General features: G+C 42.6%; 3 protein-coding genes across 6 annotated transcripts in view; 2 read left to right on the forward strand and 1 right to left on the reverse strand.

The window, feature by feature from the left end:
• The window catches only part of ddr1 (discoidin domain receptor tyrosine kinase 1), a 56,039-nt gene extending 52,425 nt beyond the window's left edge, over window positions 1-3,614 (forward strand). For all 4 annotated transcript variants that reach the window (XM_086038715.1, XM_086038716.1, XM_086038718.1 and 1 more), the window contains one exon: window positions 59-3,614. In XM_086038715.1, the coding sequence (XP_085894841.1) occupies window positions 59-199 (141 nt within the window). In that variant the 3' untranslated portion in view covers window positions 200-3,614. The remainder of the gene's footprint in view (window positions 1-58) is intronic.
• Window positions 2,804-12,162, reverse strand: flot1b (flotillin 1b). Its single transcript, XM_086038720.1, has 13 exons — window positions 12,023-12,162; window positions 11,499-11,555; window positions 10,592-10,667; window positions 9,874-9,964; window positions 9,029-9,172; window positions 8,827-8,946; window positions 7,222-7,317; window positions 6,989-7,141; window positions 6,720-6,901; window positions 6,582-6,627; window positions 6,342-6,479; window positions 5,146-5,310; window positions 2,804-5,043 (listed from the first exon to the last, which is right to left on the reverse strand). The coding sequence occupies exons 2-13, from the start codon at window positions 11,539-11,541 to the stop codon at window positions 5,014-5,016; spliced, it is 1,284 nt and encodes a 427-aa protein (XP_085894846.1). The 5' UTR covers window positions 11,542-11,555; window positions 12,023-12,162; the 3' UTR covers window positions 2,804-5,013.
• Window positions 12,163-12,874: 712 nt separating this feature from the next.
• Window positions 12,875-19,646, forward strand: tubb5 (tubulin, beta 5). The gene is made up of 5 exons (XM_086038719.1): window positions 12,875-13,093; window positions 15,786-15,894; window positions 16,582-16,692; window positions 17,602-17,846; window positions 18,685-19,646. Exons 1-5 carry the CDS (start codon window positions 13,037-13,039, stop codon window positions 19,495-19,497), a joined length of 1,335 nt encoding a protein of 444 aa, XP_085894845.1. The 5' UTR covers window positions 12,875-13,036; the 3' UTR covers window positions 19,498-19,646.
• Window positions 19,647-20,390: the final 744 nt, after the last annotated feature.

Consider the following 20,390-nt stretch of genomic DNA (forward strand, 5'->3'; position numbering starts at 1 on the left):
CGCTCACACTCGCCACTTTGAAAATTCTCTGGCCTCACGTGTCCCATCCCCTCGCCAGGTGTATCTGGGCAAGCCCGCCGTTTGCCCCCAGGGTCTCTATGAGCTCATGTTGAGCTGCTGGAACCGAGACTGCAAACTGCGGCCGTCCTTCGGCCACATCCGCGCCTTCCTCGCCGAGGACGCCATGAACATGGTGTAAGGCCTCGGTCATCGTGGCTTTTTTTCTTTTCTTTTTTTTTTTTTCTTTTTCTACAACGATCTTTTGTACTTTTTGGGTGGACGGGGCTGCTGGAGACGCTGCTGGTTCAGTTTTTTTCCCCCCACAACCCCCCAAAAGCCACAGTAACCTAAGCTTGATAGGTGTAGATCAGAGGCTGAGCTACATTGCGTAGTATAGTGGTGGCGGGTGCAATCTGCATTAGGAGCCTTTTCTTCTTTTTTTTACAAGGACAGGAAATGAGGAAAGAGGAAGGTGTGCAGGAGCTTCATGAGCGTCTGAACATTTCACGGCTTCAGCTCCCCTGAACCTGTAGTGGTTCACTTCCCACTCCGCAACCCCTTACGTGAAAAGTGGTGTAGAAACGCGGTGGTTCACAGAGATGCAAATCCGAGCAAGATCAGCGTGATGGAAAGCGGATGCACGTCGGAACATGAGCCATTAGTGTCATGGTTCGCATAGCTGCCCAGGCTCAGTCCGGGGTGTCCCGTACCGCTTGCTTCCTGACCGCTGGGATGAACTCCAGCTCCCCCTGCTGTAACCTGAACAGAATGAGGGCCATTGATAGTGTAGTGTAGTGGTTCACATAGCGGCCTTTTGCACAGCCGGTCTGATCCCAGTTCTCAGCCAATGGCAATCAATCCAGACTAACCCTTGCCCCAAGTCAAAATAGTAGTGTAGTGGTTAAGCCCATTAAGGAAAAGACTTGTTGGTGTAGTGGTTCACATAGTTTATTAGGGCTTAATCCCACAAACTAGCCCACGGTCACCCACAAGTCAGTTGTTATGAGCATGCGCAGCAACCCTGGCCGGGTTAAAATGAGGGCCGTTGGTAGAGTAGTGATTCACGTAGCTGCTTTGGATTCAATTCATGGCCTGTCAGTCAGTGGTGTACCCACACCTCTTGCAACGGTTAAGTGGACAGGCGGGATAGAAAACAAATGACTGTTGGGGAAAAGGAATGTTATTGGTTGTATAGTGGTTCAGTGACTTCCACCCGCTCAGCCCCAAAAATCAGTTGTGATAGGCTCCAGCTCCCCCTGCAGCCCCGAGCAAATGTCATTGTAGTGGTTCACATCGGTGCCAATGGCATTCGAGCCAGGCTCAAATGGGACGACCCATCATCCTCCTACAACGCTCGACAGCGTATCAAAAACAGCTGAGTGGATGTTTTGAGATGACGGTGTAGTGGTTCACATAGCTGCCTTGGGTTCAATTCCAGGGTGTGCCTGCCTCCAAAGGCCTCCAACACCCCCAGAATTTTTTGTTTTCTCCAATCTGGCGAATCTTATCCAAAACTTTCTCCAGTGGACTACGGGACTCATTGTGGCGCAGACGACTATTGACTATGTTCTGCAGTGCACTTTCAAGCCCTCACACCCAAATGGACTCTTCTGGACTGAAAATGATGTCGTGGTTCAATTTTGTGACATGGCCCCTCCCCCAAATCAAACAATCACTACACACGTTTGCTGCGTGAGTGAGCTGATTGGATGCTGACTTGGATGGCTTCCACTTGTGATTGGCTTGCGGAGGACATTTTGGATCTTCAGTCCCTCTGGATTTTCTTCAAGCAGTTTGACAATTTATTCCATATCTAGCTTAAGGGCCAGGTACTAGTTTGCTCTTTATCTTCAGGAGCAAGACAAGTCAGTGTAATAGCAGAACGACTGTCTTACGAGTGATGTTTTATAAAAACAACTAAAAAATCCGTTTTTTAATCATAAATAACATTCTATAACATTGTACTGTATTACAAAAACAGTAACAACGTAATTAAATAGAATGTAAGAATTAAACAGTTTGTGCATCATGATTTAATGCTGCTCCCCAAGTCATTCCTTCTGGTGTGCCCGCCTTGGCCACCGGGGGGCAGTATAATACAATCATGCAGACGAAGTACTACTTATGCTACGATTAGTGATGTAGCCATATGCTATATTATTAGTCATTTTTCATTGACTATAAAGAATCTGACTCAAATATCAGTTGCTCTTAAAACTTCAATTAACGTTGCTAACATTAGCATGTCAGTGCCGTTTTGCATCTTTTGTTAACATTAAGTTAAGTGGACTTTCCTAAAGCAACGAGGTTGTTTTAAATACCCGTGGTGTAATTCTTTTTTTTTTTTTTTACGTTTAGTTTGACAGCAAACTGGCCCGTAACCTTACTAATGAGGATAAAAGGCATGCTAGTACATAAAACTTAAGCTGGAATTCGAATAACTGCTCAAAGTTGCGTTGCGACGTAACGGAAAGAGCAGCGTTGTTGAATCAGTCGTGAGATGAGATGCTGGCTCCGTTTTGTTTACCGATTGCAAATGGCCGCGGTGCCGTTTGAGTCCTTTTTGATACACTGTAGTTCAACTAAACCTGTATTTTTTATAGTACGTGCTTTTAGTTTGTACATATTTTCAATACAAATCTTGTATTTTCCTGTACTAATACAGACTCTCCTTTTGGAGTCGTCTGTATTTCTGTAGAAACGCTTGCTACCTTGATGCCGTTGTCATCCATTTGTGCTGTTTATTTTTGGAGATGTGTCAATAAAGTTAACCTCTTTTCAAATAACACAAATGCTCCAGCAATTAAGTGGTAACTTTTATTTGTTGAATGTCAGTTTAATACAGATAAATGCTCAACATTTAACATGAACATTGAGGCTACACATGCTTCTTTCTTCTTGAACAAAGGGTACACGATTAGTCACAAGAAGTTGATGAAAAAAAGGGTACACTGAAAATGAGAGAGGCTTCTGTAGTGGCAGCATTATGGCTTGTATCTGTTGGAAACTTTCCATGGGAATAAACCAATTGTTTACTTATGTGGAAATTTGGAAAATAAACTTCCCATGAAAATTTACCGTAAATTTTCCACCCATTTCTTATATAAGGTGATATTCCTTCCCTGACGCGTAACAGGCTGAGCGCACGAGCGCTGAGGTTTGACGAGGAGTTGAACTGTGTTGAAGCAGGCAGGCACTTAACGGTGACAACATGCATCCAGCTTTGGGTCATTAGTAAAGCGTTAAAAACTTTTAAAAAAAAAAAAACTACAAAAACCTCTGAGTCAGCCCTACAGCATCTTTATAAACGTGGACAATTAGTCATAAAAGCAGCGTGGCAGAGTTAGTAACATTGACGTACATTAACGTTCCAAAACACTTTCTTTCGCTTTCAGTAGGTGACACACACACACATGGCGTCTCGCTCCCAACAACGGCTTCCTTTCAAATGGGACCTCCAAATTAAATCCTTCAGTTGCAGCAGTCATCTTATTAAAGAGGATCCAGGCCACATTGAAAAGAAAGTGAGGGGGCGGGGGGGTTAGTTAAATTAGAACTAAGAATAAATTGCTGTTGGCAATTTTCCACTTTTAAAATGTTTATTTTTTCAGGTGACATTTTAGGGGAAATGTGTTGAATTTCAGAGGGGGGAAAAATCCTACTTTGCACAGCATAAATTAGTAACTTTACATGACCAAGAAAAAAAATAATGAGTCAGAATTTACATAACTATTAACGAGAATAAAGTCATTAAACAACTTCAAAATCACATTTAAATTTAGTAGTATGACACTCTGAAATTACTTAATTTAATTCTGCAATATCATAGAAATAAACTACATGCTATTCTATGAAATTTTGATTTGACTTTTTTTTTCTTGTAAAATTCTGACTATATTCCCATAATATTAACACTTTATTCATTAATCAACCCCACACCTTTTCCTAACATTATTCTAAAACCCACATTGCATTTTTTCCTCAAACATTGACAGAATTTTCCGAATTTTATGCCTTTTACATGCTGAAATTATTCTCTTAAAGCGGAAGTCAACCCAAACAGATTTTTTTCAAGAATATGTTCCCAGCAGGCCCACTAGTTGAAACACGGCATTCTGATTAGCTTTGCATTTGTGGAATATAAATTAAGCAGCAAAATGCACTCGTTTATTGCCATTTCTGGGGGCGGCCATTTTGTCTTCTGTCGACTGAAAATGACATCACAACGACCAATCACGGCTCAGTCAGCCTTGATTGGTCGTTGTGAGCAGTTGTGATGTCATTTTCGGTCGACAGAAGTGACAAAATGGCCGCCCCCAGAGATGGCTAAAAACGAGTGGATTAACTCTTTTTCCACAAAGGCAATATTTTTCAACTAGTGGGCTTGCATAGAACACATTCTTGGAAAAAAAAAACATGTTAGGGTTGACTTCCGCTTTAATGTTACAATATATTATCGATATTCTTCTAATCACACTTTTTCCTCTTAATTTTAACCTTGTCATCATCCTATAACTCTCGCAAGTATGACATTATTCCCGTAATATTACGCCTTGAAATGAAAATGACTACTCTTGTAATATAAGGACCTTTTTTTTTTTTTCCTTCTGTAAGTTACCCCTTGTTCTTTTCAGTGAGGCCCAACCACTCCTTGGGACACATTCGGAGCTGCGCTGGGTGTAAAGACGTGCAGTGCGTAAGCTAACTTGATTTCACAGACTAATAGAGCGGACATGAAGCTAGGCCGTCTCATCCAACAGACAAACATTACTGATTGACTCATTAAAACACATCGAAAGGCCTTGTGGCAGCCACCGCCGCATCTTAACGGATCTTCACCGGTGGCCAAAAAAAAAAAAAAAAAAAGCACTTCTCAGATATATGATGAGAGGTGAAAGGGGAGAGACGGACACACGCAGTTGGATGAGGCTCACATGCACGCAGGGAGACACGGCGTCACGGGACTGCTCATCGAGGCACCGACCGGGGAGGAGGAGGAGGCGCGATGTCATCTTAATGCACACGAAGGGACTGGCCGGTAACCTGTACATGAGGACGTATGGCGTCACGCGTTCGATGCGTCGTACTGTGATTCTAAGCGAGCCAGTTTCCAAATTCTGCAGGGGACGGAATCATGGAGCGTACCTGGGAGATGTCCACCCCGGTGAGCTTTTCCACGGCCGAGGGCACGCGGGTCATGATCTCCAGGACCTCGCCGGCCAGCTTGGCGGCGCCGACGTCGGCGCCGCCGCTGGACACCATGGTGACCTTTTGGGCCGAAGACAGCGGCTTGCTGATCTCCTCGGCCATCTGCGGGACCACGCAGGGATGAAAAGGAAGTCAATATGCATGTTCAGGTCTGATTTTTTTTTTTTTTTTTTTTTTTTGTCACATCACCTTTCTAAAAATAATGGCCCAAGTCACTTTTTCCCCCCCCCCCCCCAGAAAGCATGACAAACTGAACCAAATACTGATTCTTCAGGGGTAGAAATGAATCATCTGTTTAAATCATTCACTTGCAGACATTTTCAGACTATCGTTTACCCTAACGTATGAAAAAAATTGAAAAAAATATCAACAAGTTCCTGGGATTGAATAGCTGGGCTGTGAAAAGACAAGTAAATTCGTCAATGGCAGTGAATGAGTGAACTAAAGATGCAGCCAATTTTAGCAGAGCATCCTGAGGTGTTTAAGGCAAAACCTTTTTTTTTTTTTTTTTTCCCCACCCGTAGGCCATTATTTTAATAAGATTACAATATGTTTAAAACCGTCTGTATGACCTGACAGAAGATTATTATTCAAATGATCTTTCGGAAAATCCTCCCTCTGGCAATATTTTATGCCTCTAATTTAAAAAAATATTTCTTGTCAGTGTGACTAAATCCTGATTCATTTGCTCACACGCAGCGCCGCTCACAGATGCTCATGTGGACACATGGAGGCTCTCTCAAAGTAGACTAACGGTACTCTAGTTTTTTGACCAGTTATTTAACTCTGGTTAGCAACAAAAGTAAAAAAAAAAAAAAAGGAATTGGAAAGCTCTCTACCTCACATCAGGGGTTATCAAGGCGTTGCAACCCCCAACGCCAACATGAACGTTCCTATTGGGTCATCAGGGATTTTTTTTGTACATTCCCAAATATACAACAACAAACCGATAACATTTCGTTTTTGCACATACTCATCATAAACAAGTCACGCTAAGCAATGCAAGCGGGGGAATCAAGTGATTCCAAATCCACCGCCGGACGTTTTTTTGACCTCCTTGCCCCCGATGCCCTCGGCCATCTTCAGGATCGCACACGACCCCTCATTAAGCGTCGGTTCAAAGTGCAACTGACCAGAGGGAGCTTCTCCAGCAGCATGTCCACCATGGCTCCTTCTCCGTACTGCTTGAAGGCATCGGCCTTCTTGGACATCTGCTCGGCCTCGGCGCGGCCTTTGGCTTCCACGGCGAAGGCCTCCGCCTCGCCCTTCATCTACGCACACACGGAAGACAAAGAGGATTGTTGTCAAGCGAGCGAAAGACTCATTACTTCCCTTTAATGAAGTAATTCCAAAAAAAAAAAAAAAAGACTCACTCTGATTGACTCAGCCTCAGCTTCAGCCTCCATAATCAGCTGGAGGCTGTCGGCAGATGGTTAAAAAAAAAAAAAAAAAAAAAAAAAATTGTTATGATGACGCCTTCACGCAAATCTTCATGCAAATTTCCAATTTACCGCTGAGCCTCGGCCAGCCTCTCCAAACGATACTTCTCGGCCTCGGCGGGCTTCTTGACCTTGGCCTCCAGCTCCTTCTCCTTGCGGACGATCTCCTGCTCCTGCAGCATGATCTGCTGGCTCCGTTCCACCACCTGCACTTGCATCTTCTCCTCCTCGATGCGCTGCTTGGTCTTGGCCACCTGCCGGGACCAAAGCGCGCCGGCAGGCGGGGGGGCTCAAAGACGAGCTCGCCGTCCTGCCGCGGGAACGAGACCGTCGGAACGCACCTGGAGCTGATAGGCCATTTCCGACTCCGCCTTCTTGGTGTTGACCTCCATGTCATAGGCCGACTTTTTCAGCTCGTAGTCCCGCTGGGATTTGGCCATCTCGATCTCGTTCTTGTACTGAGCGGAAACTTTCTCCTGCATGGCCTGGGCCTCCTGCGCGGACAACGGGAAGGCAAAGAACTTTTCGGGTGCGCTGGCTTTGAAGTCAACTCAACCAAATGTGACTTTCTTACCCTGATGACAGCGTCCCGTTTGTACTGAGCCTCTCCGATCCTGGCGTCCTTCTGCACCTGGGCTGTCCTGGCCTTTCCCAGCGAGTGGAGGTAGTCCTGAACCAAAACGCAGAGACGGCTACATGTAAATATTCCGCCTTAAAGTCAACGCAAAAATTGTTTTTTCAAGAATATGTTCTATGCAAGCCCACTAGTTGAAACAGGGCATTATGATAAATATTGCTTTTGTGAAATAAGTGTTAATCCACTCGTTTTTAGCCATCTCTGGGGGCGGCCATTTTGTCATCTGTCGACTGAAAATGACATCACAACCGCTCGCGACGACCAATCACGGCTGACCTGTTTTGTGAATCTGAGCCGTGATTGGTGGTTGCGAGCAGTTGCCATGTCGTTTTCAGTCGACAGAAGACAAAATGGCCGCCCCCGGAGATGGCTAAAAACAAGTGCATTTTGCTGCTTAATTTATATTCCACAAACGCAAAATTAATCAGAATGCCCTGTTTCAACTAGTGGGCTTGCATAGAACATAATCTTGAAAAAAAAAAAATGTTTGCGTTGACTCCCACTTTAAGATGTATTCATTTAACAACGATTATTTTGCTGATACAACTGCACTATATCCAATTGCGAGCTATTCCGGATATTTTGGATGCCTTATAACTCTACTATACGTGTACCCTAAAATCATCCAAAGATGCCCATCCGAGTCATGGGGCATGGTTGCTATGGTAGCACTTAGCGCTAATTTGTCGCTAATGTACAGAGCGGTTGGGTGAGTCAATACAGGCCACTTAAGTGTATTAGTGGCCAGAGACGCCACGGATGCTAAAAGGTTGATGGAAAGATGGGAAAGATGCAGGTGAATCCACATACATCAGGATTTTGGGAAACGTGCATGCGTGTAGTCCATAATAATTATTTACGTCCTCGGCTGCTTGCCGGGCATGAATTATTCATGTGTATTTGACCGTATTTCCTGTGTTGCAATACTGTCCGTTTCCTGTTCTATGGATATCATCACATGCATTCATGTCAACCAATTGCCATGTTGGTGGTGTGCCGTGAAACCTTTTTTTTCCTGATGTACAGTCCTGTGCTCCTTCCGGTGAGCGCATTGGCCACCTTACAAACTTGTATGAAGACGAGTTTCACAATTAAGTGACTCAGTAAGCTGCAGTAGTATGTGATGCATTGCAGAGGATAAAGAATTGAGACCTCAGAGTATTTTTTTTTTTTTTTTTGGTCTATCTACATGTGATGCGGCACCATGTGTGTTCAAACATCCGTTGCTTACAACTATGGCAACATTGATGCTAGTTTCGCAAGCCTACTGCGTTAGCAGTGTGTGTTAGCATTAAGATAGCGGACTTTCCTAAATTGTGCAGTGATTCATTGCGTCATGTTAAAACGTCAACTATGTGTCCAGTATGTGCCACTTAGTGTGATGTTTGGCGACACCATCCTGATCATTTGAATCAGGAGTGTCGGACGAGGGAAGCACGTTAAAAAAAAAACATGCCGGATAGTGGCCCTCGAGGACCGGATTTAGTGCGCGAGTGCCACAGTAGACGAGGCCGTTTTTTTTTTTTTATCTGAAGTGTTTACCTGATCATCATGGACGTCTTTAAGGGTGTAGCTGACCACTCCAATCCCCATGTTGACCAGGTCCGAGGAGGCCACCTTGAAGACCTGCTCGGAGAACTTCTTGCGGTCCTGGTAGATCTCCTGCGGCAGGTGAGAGACGCGTTTCAGTCACACGTCGGCGGCGGCGGCTTGCGTGCCTAGCGATCCGATATCACGGCATCACCTCCACGGTGAGGTGAGCGATGATGGCCCTCTGGTGGCCCTCCAGCGTTTCCAGGGCGATCTGGGCAATCTCAAGCTCCGATTTGCCCATGAACATCTGGCAGGCGGTAGCTAGCATCTCCTTGTTCTGGCCCTGGATCTTCACCTGCGAGGTTCAGAGGTATGGCGGGAGGCGTCAATGTTATAACGAGGCGGCGCCATAGGACTACTTTTATCCGACAGGGTTTTCGGCACTGAGCACCAAAAAAAAAAAAAAAAGGAACCGCGAACATGCAGCAGAACACCGTCATCTAAACGTCATATAATCGGTGAGGGCAATCACAGAGGAAGTGAGACATCTGCAAAAACTTCCCATCAGCAGGAACTTGACTGTTGTTGGTCATGACAATTGTGCCCATGAAAAAAAATACTCTATACTAGCTGTTCAATACAAAAGAGCAAACTCCACTCTGTTATGCTGTCAGAGAGGTATTTTAAGTTTTTTTGTTGTTTTTTTTAATTGTGGTTGTGCAGGAGTGAACTGCATTATACCGAGAGCCGTTTCTAATATTTCATACAAAATAGCTCTCGGTATGAATAATACTGAGAATAATAAACACATTGTTGAATTATTCCAGCATTATTATCTCGAGTAATGGATGTCATTGGATTATTAGTGCAAGTGTTCGAATGGCTCAATTGTGCCTGAGATAAGCAGCTGGGTGGCTGCAACTAGATCTCTGTTGACATTGAAAAGACCCGCCTCCTCTTGGCTGTGATTGGTCAGACAGAGCGTGTGTTCCCAGCGCTGAATTGTGTTTTTTTTGTTGTTTTACATTTCCCCTCATCCAGCCTCTCAAACGTTACCTGAGCAATGCCCGTGACAGAAATGGGGACACCGTGGCGAGTGTACACTTTGTCGCTCTTCACATTTAGCGTCAGCGTGTTCAGCGTGATCCTAAAGCAGAAAAAGATACAAATCAGGAAGCAGAGCGTACAGACTACACTGGAACGTCAAGTCAAGCTCTAAAACACTATCATGTTCAAAACAAAATGTAAGCAGAGCTGCAATGAGTTTTGTTGGAAGTACAGATCAGCATGAATCTATGACAACGACAATTTGACTGAGAAGTGATGCTGAATTTCATTTTATTATATAAACGGAACTTGTCACACTTGTATGAGTTAAAAACGTTCACAACATTACTTTAAAAATTGCTTGTTGTGATGGCAAGCGTTTCACTCAGGGAGAAATTTTATTCAGTTTCCACTATTTAATAGGATATAGGTGTAAAATATTTTCAAACAAATCAGCCATGAGGGGTTCCTGTTCCACCATAGTTGCATGCCAACAAAAAAAAACAAAAAAACACAAATGTAATAACAGGGCTGTGCTACTATTATACAGGAGGCAGAGCCGGGGAGAAGTAAGTCAATTATCAACCACTCCCTTGGGCCCGTAATGACCAGCAGGACCAAGAACAGCCTTTTTATACTAGCCTCGTACCAACGAGCTGGATGTTTCAAGACCGACATTTCGAGGAGAGCTCAACGCCAAAAAGACAAAGAGGAATAGCGCGATCACCTCTGGATCTGCTGAATACAAGGGAAGACAAACACTCGTCCTCCGGCGATCATTAGAGGAGGAGAGCGGCCGAAGCCTGCAAGGAAAAGAGGACGTGCAACACAAACATGACGTTAAGAGGAGGACATACAAGACAAATACCACGTTTACTAATGTGTAACTTGGCTGCATTCAAGTTGCAACCTTTCACACAAAAAACTACCTGTTAATCCAAAATGTCCTTATACAGGATTCCCTTGCCAAATGTAATGACAAAGACTAAACATATGTTTATGATGTAATAAGCATACACATTCTCGCAAACATAATCTAATGTTTGAAAAAGATGTTTTTAGAATTGTCTTAATGACACAACTGGGATTTCGTTAATTTGGTAAACTATTCTTTGCCCTGGAGTGTTTTGCAACGTCATCTGATCACATGATCACTCAAATCAGACACATGACACAACTGTGAAGTGAGCCGTTTGGTTGTAAACAAGGCCATTTCTTCCTTCAAAATATGAAATGACAGCCCAGTGCTCTTCTGAACCCAGGGAATTGACAATATTATGGGTTTATGTAAATGTCACATTTATAAATTTAAAAAAAAGAAACAAAGTCTAGTAAAAATAAATCAAAACCTATATTTACTCTAGCATTACCTTTCCTTACCCTATAATCTAAATATTAAAAAGTGTGAAAACTGTAAATGAGAAAAAAATCATCGCAAAAGAAAAAATATTTAATTTAGTTTCTCCGTGACAGCTCACTGCTAAACTGAACCCAAGAATTGTGTAATTATGGGTGCATTACTGTTTCCATGTTTGAATAAAGACAGGACAAAAGCAAACAAATTTAAAAGTAAAAAAATCAACAAAAATATATATTTTTTTTAATTAATCAAATAAAATAATCTCATATCTTACCTGAGACCACCATGGCTTCATTGGGTCCACACGTGTAAAACATTTTTTTTGCTTTTGCTTAAAAACACAAACGAAAACCTTGTCAGAGCTAAAACAGAACACACCAGCGATTACTTTTACAGCATATTTATAAACAATACTAAAGTACTAGTAGGCATTAAATCGCTTTATATCTTGGGAACATTCAGTGCCCAATGAATTTAATTACTCGAGTGCACTGCACTGACGTGACCACGCCCCCACGACCGAGGAATAAACCAAACGACACGAACCTCAATAAAATTATAACCTAAATATTTCAATTAAAGACATGCATTGTCAAGTTTAACACAATTAAACACGTTCAAATTACACCGGTTCGTGGTGAAAGCCTGCATAATATCCTCCACCCCTTTATCCCCCTCCGCCACATTCCGAGGAGCTTAACGTGAACGAGTCACACTAACTACGACGAATTTCTTATTTTTTTGATAGAATATAAAATCGTATGAATAATAAATCTTTCGCGCGTAGGTTTGACTTACAGTTATCCGTCAGGGAGTGTTAAAAAGACCGATCTTTCGTCGCGTTGGGGTGGCTGTTTACCGTCAATCGGAACGACAAAAATGTCTGCTAGACCGGAAGTGCATTATGGCCACGCCCATTCCACCAACGTTACTCTGTCACCATCTGGTGGACAATCGTGACACTATACACGTTAAATGGCAAACGTGACGTGCAAGTCGTGGCGAAACTGAACGTTTCTTGGATTTTAGTTTTCAAACTTCAAATTATTACATTCATGAACATTCATAATATCTGGGCTACAATATTTCAAATTCCAAAAATCTCCATTTATCCAATAGGTCCACATTTTCCGCACAAAAGCTTGTCAAATGGAGAAAAAACACCAATCTGACATCAATATCGTTAGCCCAATAGTATAATTTCAAATGTCATTTTCGAACACTTTAAGAATAAAGAAAAAACACAATTCAACTAACAAGAACAACTGTTGCCTTAATTCAAATTTTGCAGATTACCGTGACATAAATGACTAGTATTTTATTTGCAGACGCCGGTATTTTTTAAATCCACAATTTACATTTAAAAAAAAAACTCACGATGCACGATGCGATTATTAGTTGCATGCTTTTTTTGTTTCTTAAGTTTGTGTATAGTATCGATGGTTTGTATAATTGCAAGATGATAGAAATGAATGTTTCTTTCTGTGTAAATCAGATGGGTTCTGTCTGCCTCCTTTTATCTCCTCGCCACTCCCAACTCTGCAGCAGCAGCAGCAGCAGCAGCGTGAAGCAGCAGCAGGGCCCCTCCTGCAGCAGGGCCCCCAGCTCCGCAGCAAACTCATCCCACCCCGCACATCAGACAGGCCTTGCTTTCCACAAGCCACGCCCTCTACTCCCAGACTGCCTTTCCCTGGAGCCCCTCCAGCATTATAAAGCCATTGTCCGACCGCCTCGCCTCGTCTCTCCTCGTCTGGTCTCTGCTTGACAGGCAAACTCTCCCCTTTTTTTGTCCCCGATTTTTTGACAGCCACAATGAGGGAGATCGTGCACATCCAGGCCGGCCAGTGCGGCAACCAGATCGGTGCCAAGGTAGGAAACAATGAGGAAGGAAAATAAGAAAATCACATATTCGAATAAGTGTCCAGTTTCGATTTGAGTGTGGGAAAACGGGCTTAATTTATGCAGGTGGACTAGACAGACAATGTCTCCTAGTTGGTGGACAAAGGGGCTCACTGAACAAAAGAAATGAAAATGAAATTCTCACTTGCATGCAAAAAGAAGAGTGGCTGGCAGTGGCATGCAGTCTTTTGTTTTAATAATGCCATTGTGCAGTGCGGTGTCATGGAGGGTGGGTGTGGAATGCCGGAATAACTACACTTGTCTGCTCAGATTCACTGTTCGGGCGTGCCTGCTCTTTGTCTGCCTGTGTGCAAAAAAGAGAAATACTCACGAAGTGTGAAGTCCTGTCGACGTCTATTCAACCCTTTGTCCCGCCTTGCATTTAAACATCCCTCACAAAGTAGTGCTGGTATATATATTTTTTTCCACTTCTGTCTTTCATACTTATTCTGAGACTAATCAATAATTGCAATCGATTAGATATGTATTTCTGGGGGCTGCAGCAGATGGTTCAATCAGCTGTTGGGTGTGGCATGAATAATTGGCAGACAAAGCAGAACAATATCCATTTAAAAAATGACTCACTAACTCGCAGTTTTTTTTTCTGGGTGGGTGTTATCTTATTTAATGATTTAAATAAATAAATAAATAAATAACCATCTTCATTTTATGTTGCTTTTCTTGGCACAATAGTTGAGCATATGACATCATTGTGCTTGAGGGCCACACATCTGCTTGGCAACCAAAGATAGAAATGCTTGAAACAACCTCCCACTCACTTGTACACACGATTGCACTCTTAGCTTTCTTAGCAATATCATTTTGATCATATTTTCAATATATTTCCATAAACGGTGCGTTCAAAGGGCTCGTTTTGGTTTTAAATTGAAATGGAGATCATTTCAAATGGCAACTGATTGACGATCAAACATAAAGATGGATTCAAACTGAAATTAAATAAATACAGTACTTCATTTGAATTTTAAAAATGGGTGATTTTGAATATAGTTTGAGGCCTATTTAAAATTTTAAAAAAGTAGTACAAATTAAAGAAAATATATATTTTTAAAAAGGATGGTAAATTATGAATGGTTAATAATAAAATTAAATCTACATAGCACATGATTCAATTTTGTTGATTAAATATTTTAGAAAGTATAAGTTAAATAATAAAAATTTAATTATTTAAATGTCTTTACTGCCTTTTAAAGCTAATATTAAAAATACAAGCTGACTGAAAGCAAGTACAAGATGCTCTGTTGATTTAAAAGTTTACATGCAAATATATAATTTTTAGTCAAAAGTGCATTGCCTTTGAGATTTTTTCCTTGAAAGAAGAAAACAATAAATTAAGAATTTAAAAAAATCTTCAAAGCAGTACAAGATGTCTTATCAATTTAATGCACTGTAGAATTGAAAAATATATATTTTATTTAACATGCATGCCTTAGTTTTGTGATGCATATTTTTTTACTCCCATTAGTACAAATAAATTAGAATTGAATAAAAAAAAAAAAGAAAAATATAGTGCAAAATGGTACAGGATTCGGGTTTCAATCAATGTAATACCATGTAGATTAAAAAAAAAAAAGATTCAATTATTTGGTCCAATGTGTGTCTTGATTGCCTTTGTGATTCCTGCGGATTGTTCCTCCTTTAACTGAATGCAGGCGAGGGTGGGGGGGAGGAATGGCAGAAACAGCTGATGCTCATTGCATCCTGGGTGAAGTCACAAATTGAATTTGATCCCTGCTAATCTGCTCATAGCCTGCCGATGAAAGAATAGCATCAATTATGCGGCTACATTTGACATCATTCTGCTACCAAATCGTCGCTCTTTTGTTGTGTTTGCTGTCCCGGCGGACTGACTCGGTTTTGATTGACACAATCGCTGAGCGGGCGTCATTGTGGCTCAAGTGGGTCAGGGTGTGGCATCATCGCTCTACGCTGCTTATTGTCCTCATTCTTTCACCGTCAATGTTTTGCTGATCACAGTCTATTGTGTCACTCACAAGTGCTTCCCATATTAAGGTCCCTTTTTTTGGGGGGGGGGGGGGGGTCATAGTCCATAGTTCTCCCAATCTCCTAAATACACTTTATCCAGATTGCTCTAAATCCTGCGTCTGCTGCTGCAAAAAAAAAAAAAAAAAAAAAAAACAGGGAGGCTGCATGACATGGGGAAGAAAAGTTGGACGATCTCATTGCAAATAGCTACTTGCTTGCATCAACAGTTCCACTGGCTTGGAGGGGTTTAAAGCACACAAGCGTGGTCTTTTAAAGGGAAAAAAGAAAGGGCTGGGGGTGATCTCGATACAATCAGCTTCTTCAGCATGACGTTTATTTTTAGTTAGAAGCAGATGAGTAGCTTCTTTGTTGCCTTCTACTTTGCATGTTTAAATGTGAAAGAAGTGCTCAGTCATCAGTCTCTGACTCCAATAGAAGTCATCGCAGCTGTATCATGTTCAATCGCTCAGTCAAAGGGGGTGGGGGGGGGGGGGGGGGAGCAGCCTGCACTCCAAATCCACCACTGCAAACTTGCGCACTCCTGTTTTTCTCATTCAGACCCCCTCCCCCTGTGTCCCCCTTACAACTTGAACGGCACTGCTTGTTGTACAGTCATGTGATGCTGTGTGTGTGTGTGTGTGTGTGTGTGTGCGCGCAGTTCTGGGAAGTGATCAGCGATGAGCATGGCATCGACCCAACGGGGACCTACCACGGAGACAGCGACCTCCAGCTGGACAGGATCAGCGTCTATTACAACGAGGCCACAGGTTACACGACATTCTTCATGTTACTATTATTAAAATCTATACGGGGAAATTAAACTGTGTTCCTTAGGCTATGTTGCTTATTAAATGTAAAATAAAAAAAAACAGTCATTTACTGTAAGTTGGAACAACTATGTAATAGAAATGATTGACATTTCTGGAAACAATGTTAGTTAGCACAACAAAGCAAGCACTTAAACTTAACATTTTATTGAAATTCATTGCCTTGAAATTTTGAGGTTTTTTTTTTTAGTTAAAACATATGTTTTTTTAAGCACATAAAACTAAAAGAACCAGGAGTTTACAGTAGCTCTAAATTTCAAAAAGGCGAATGACCCCTGATCTAAAGTATAATGTCAAATACATTTTATTTATACATGATCTGTAATTCAAACAATAGCTTGATTGATTTTTTTTTTTCAAGTTGCAGATAAGCCTGGCATTGTCCGTACCCTGTACGAATTTGTAGTGAAGTGAATTTAGGTTAGGTTAGCATCAGATTTGCTTCTGGGAGAGTCGGAGGGGGAGAGATTGAGGACAGAGGGAGGATTCACAGCATGAGAGCAGAGGGGAGGGATTTCAGCATCCTTTTGTGTCTGCGTTGCTATTATTTCACGGTTTTATGTTCCATTTCTGAGCTGTTTTTCTCTGTGTCCATATGTGGGCCTCCCTCTTGTCTTCCTGCTGTAGGAGGGAAATATGTCCCCCGTGCCATCCTGGTGGACTTGGAGCCCGGCACCATGGACTCAGTGAGGTCCGGACCTTTTGGCCAGATCTTCAGACCTGACAATTTTGTCTTTGGTGGGTGTGTTTATAAACCCTGTTATCAGGAGTACTCACACTCCATACTTGAAGGGGAGTTTCTAGTGTTAAAACTGCCATCAAGATTTGCGATAAATGTAGCATCACGTCATTAATCCCTCCCCCACCTCGAGTTTCTGACCAAAACCATCCCTCCCACTAATGCGCATGAGTGAAATTTTCAAATGGGCAGACAACGCATATCTAACTTTTAACAAAATAGCAATGCTAAGCTAGCATTAGGACTGTAAACAAGCCGACATTAGCTGTGGTTGCTATGTTGATAGCATGATTTATTTGGGAAGGAGTAATTCTATGACATGAAACGTTATTATTTTGAAGTTTTATTTTTTGGAGTGCACACTCAAAAATCCAAAAGAAGTTATAAACGTAGCTGTGGTAGAAGTGTTTTAATGGCGGAGTGGAGTTTGAAACGTAACAAGCCCATTTTGATGAAGTAAGGACTAGAAAGTCCAAATTCCTATTAAATGTAAAGAGTAAAAGTAAAAATCATCAGAAAAATAAACACTCAAAGAAATCTCTACTTGTACAGTGATGCCTTGAGATACTAGTGACCCGATTTATGAGTTTTTCAAGATAACCTATAAGCCATAACTTGGGCAAATGGTGGAACAATTCTTCAAAAGAGAGGCTTCAAGCTGTTTAATGCCACTGCCAGTTGAACTTTACTGACGAACTAAACATACAACTAGGAGAATCACACATTGTGTAAAACAAAACAGCTTGCGGTATGCTAGCATAATGCTAACGCTAACACAAAACGAGAAAACCCATACACAGCGTTTGAAGCAGCGGATATTTGAACACAAACTGTACACCAACACAATTAGGCAGTAGTGACTGACTAGTCTTCTGTGAACAGAATGGTTAAACTGAACTGTCATGTAGGTCAGAGTGGTGCTGGAAACAACTGGGCCAAGGGTCACTACACAGAGGGTGCCGAGCTGGTGGACTCAGTTCTGGATGTGGTGCGCAAAGAGTCGGAGAGCTGCGACTGCCTGCAGGGTTTCCAGCTCACACACTCCCTGGGCGGAGGAACCGGGTCGGGCATGGGAACCCTCCTCATCAGCAAGATCCGAGAGGAATACCCCGATAGGATCATGAACACCTTCAGCGTGGTGCCTTCCCCCAAGGTGGGATCACCTTATTCAGCATTTTCAAGTCAATTTACAGCTCTTAAGTTTTTCTTCTCTGAGCATCCGATGTCACGAAAAAGCAGAACGAGTTCATCTTTCAACGTAACTTGTGCTTTTCACTGAAGTCATGCACAACATATAGTTATTTTGCTGTCGGAATTAAAACTAATTGTAATGGACGATTTTGATAAATCAAATTGCATTTTATTTTTCCCTCAATATTGCAATTATGATATGTGATTGTTTGTTCGAGGGCGTCTTCCCATGATTTTTTTTTTTAACAAACACAAGCAGTAAATCTTTATCCCAACAAATAATTTTGAGGATCCGATGAATGACCTCATTGATCAATCGGCAAATTATGACATTATAACCGATCACCGATTTTGCATAAAATGCAAAATACCTGCCGATCCAATCCAGCGGAGCAGATCTGTGTAAAGTCTATTAAATATGATGAATTGTTGTTTTTGTGTGACGACAAAGTCTGTTTAAAATACATTCGACCCCCACTATTCCCAGGGGGCAGGGACTGAGCCGGCCTGCGAAGTGAAAAATCTGCATATAATTGATGTCCATTGAAATGCATTCTTAAAAAAAGAAATATTTCAACACAAGTCATTCTTCGAAAAATGCTGATAAACATTCAATATAAATTTTCGGCGCTAAAATGGGGGGGGACCTGAAAACTGAAAGGAAAAAAAACCCAAACAACTTTTAAAAAACCTATTAAAAAGTATTGAAAAAAAAAATGTGTAAATATGCGACTATTCCAACTTGTCGCCCAAACATGATCATAATGAATTTTTTTTTTTTTTTTTTTTTTTTTGCCAAGGTGTCCGACACAGTGGTGGAGCCCTACAACGCCACTCTGTCGGTCCACCAGCTGGTGGAGAACACAGACGAGACCTACTGCATCGACAACGAGGCGCTGTACGACATCTGCTTCCGCACGCTCAAGCTGACCACACCCACTTACGGAGACCTCAACCACCTCGTCTCTGCCACTATGAGCGGCGTCACCACATGCCTACGCTTCCCGGGCCAGCTCAACGCCGACCTGCGCAAGCTGGCTGTCAACATGGTGCCTTTCCCACGTCTGCACTTCTTCATGCCCGGCTTCGCCCCCCTCACCAGCCGCGGCAGCCAACAGTACCGCGCCCTCACCGTCCCCGAGCTCACGCAGCAAGTGTTCGATGCCAAGAACATGATGGCGGCGTGCGACCCCCGCCACGGCCGCTACCTGACCGTGGCCGCCGTCTTCCGCGGCCGCATGTCCATGAAGGAGGTGGACGAGCAGATGCTCAACGTGCAGAACAAAAACAGCAGCTACTTCGTGGAGTGGATCCCCAACAACGTGAAGACGGCCGTGTGTGACATTCCGCCCCGCGGCCTCAAGATGGCCGTCACCTTCATCGGCAACAGCACGGCCATCCAGGAGCTGTTCAAGCGCATCTCCGAGCAGTTCACCGCCATGTTCCGCCGCAAGGCCTTCTTGCACTGGTACACGGGCGAGGGCATGGATGAGATGGAGTTCACCGAGGCAGAGAGCAACATGAACGACCTGGTGTCTGAGTACCAGCAGTACCAGGACGCCACGGCCGAGGAAGAGGGCGAGTTCGAGGAGGACGCCGAGGAAGACGCTTGAAAGAGAAGACGGGCGACGAGGAAGTCAAAGGGCCCACCGCTTATGGAACCGAGGAGACCACATAGTATCATGCTGTGCTAGAATCCAATTCTTTTAGACAGTTAGTGTCCCAAAGTCATTCATCTCCAATAAAATCTGTCAAATGAGAAGCGGCTGTCTCTTCATTGCTCAACATAGCCATTCACTATCCAGTCTGCAAAACAACCCACTTTAGTTCAGTTTCTCAACATTTATTGAACCAGGGCACATAGTTTACATTAGAAAACTCTCACTGTAACAAAAAATATGTACAGTAATCCCCTAGAGGGACCGATACTGAAAATCAGTGAGGAATTTGACACACCTGAAAAGATGCCAAAGTACTACTTTAATCTCTAGCCAGGGTCTTGGCCTGTCTGCTAGAAGCTCCTCCCCTCACTAAAACGTAGTTCCTTGGCACTAAAATGGCACTAAAGCACTACTTTATATTAAACTGGGCTTTGGCGCCATCTGGTGGGCATTTGTAGCAAATGAAGACTAGGTTCTCTCAAAAAACAGTAAATTAATCACGAGAAGAAATTACTTCACCACAAAGGCATGGTTTCCAGTGGCAAAAGACCAAGATAATAGAGCTGTATTATTAACTCATGCAATATGTGCTTTTTCTGTTTTGCCAGCGGTTAAGGCTGCATAACCAACAAGCAAGCCATGCTACCACAGCTAAGTAAGAAATCTTATACAGTACCTGGCTTGAACCTAACTATTTATTCAGACGGTACGCATGCATTGAGGGAGAAAAATGTTTTTCATTAGCAATTAACATCAAGGCCGAATGGCCAATCTATAATAGGCTACTTTTTAGAATTATATAACTACAAGAAAACCTATGTCAGTCAAAAATACCTAAATATGTA

This window comes from Filicampus tigris, chromosome 8, assembly GCF_054856515.1.
Source record: "Filicampus tigris isolate MCC_2025a chromosome 8, RoL_Ftig_1.0, whole genome shotgun sequence".
Classification (NCBI taxonomy): Eukaryota; Metazoa; Chordata; class Actinopteri; order Syngnathiformes; family Syngnathidae; genus Filicampus; species Filicampus tigris.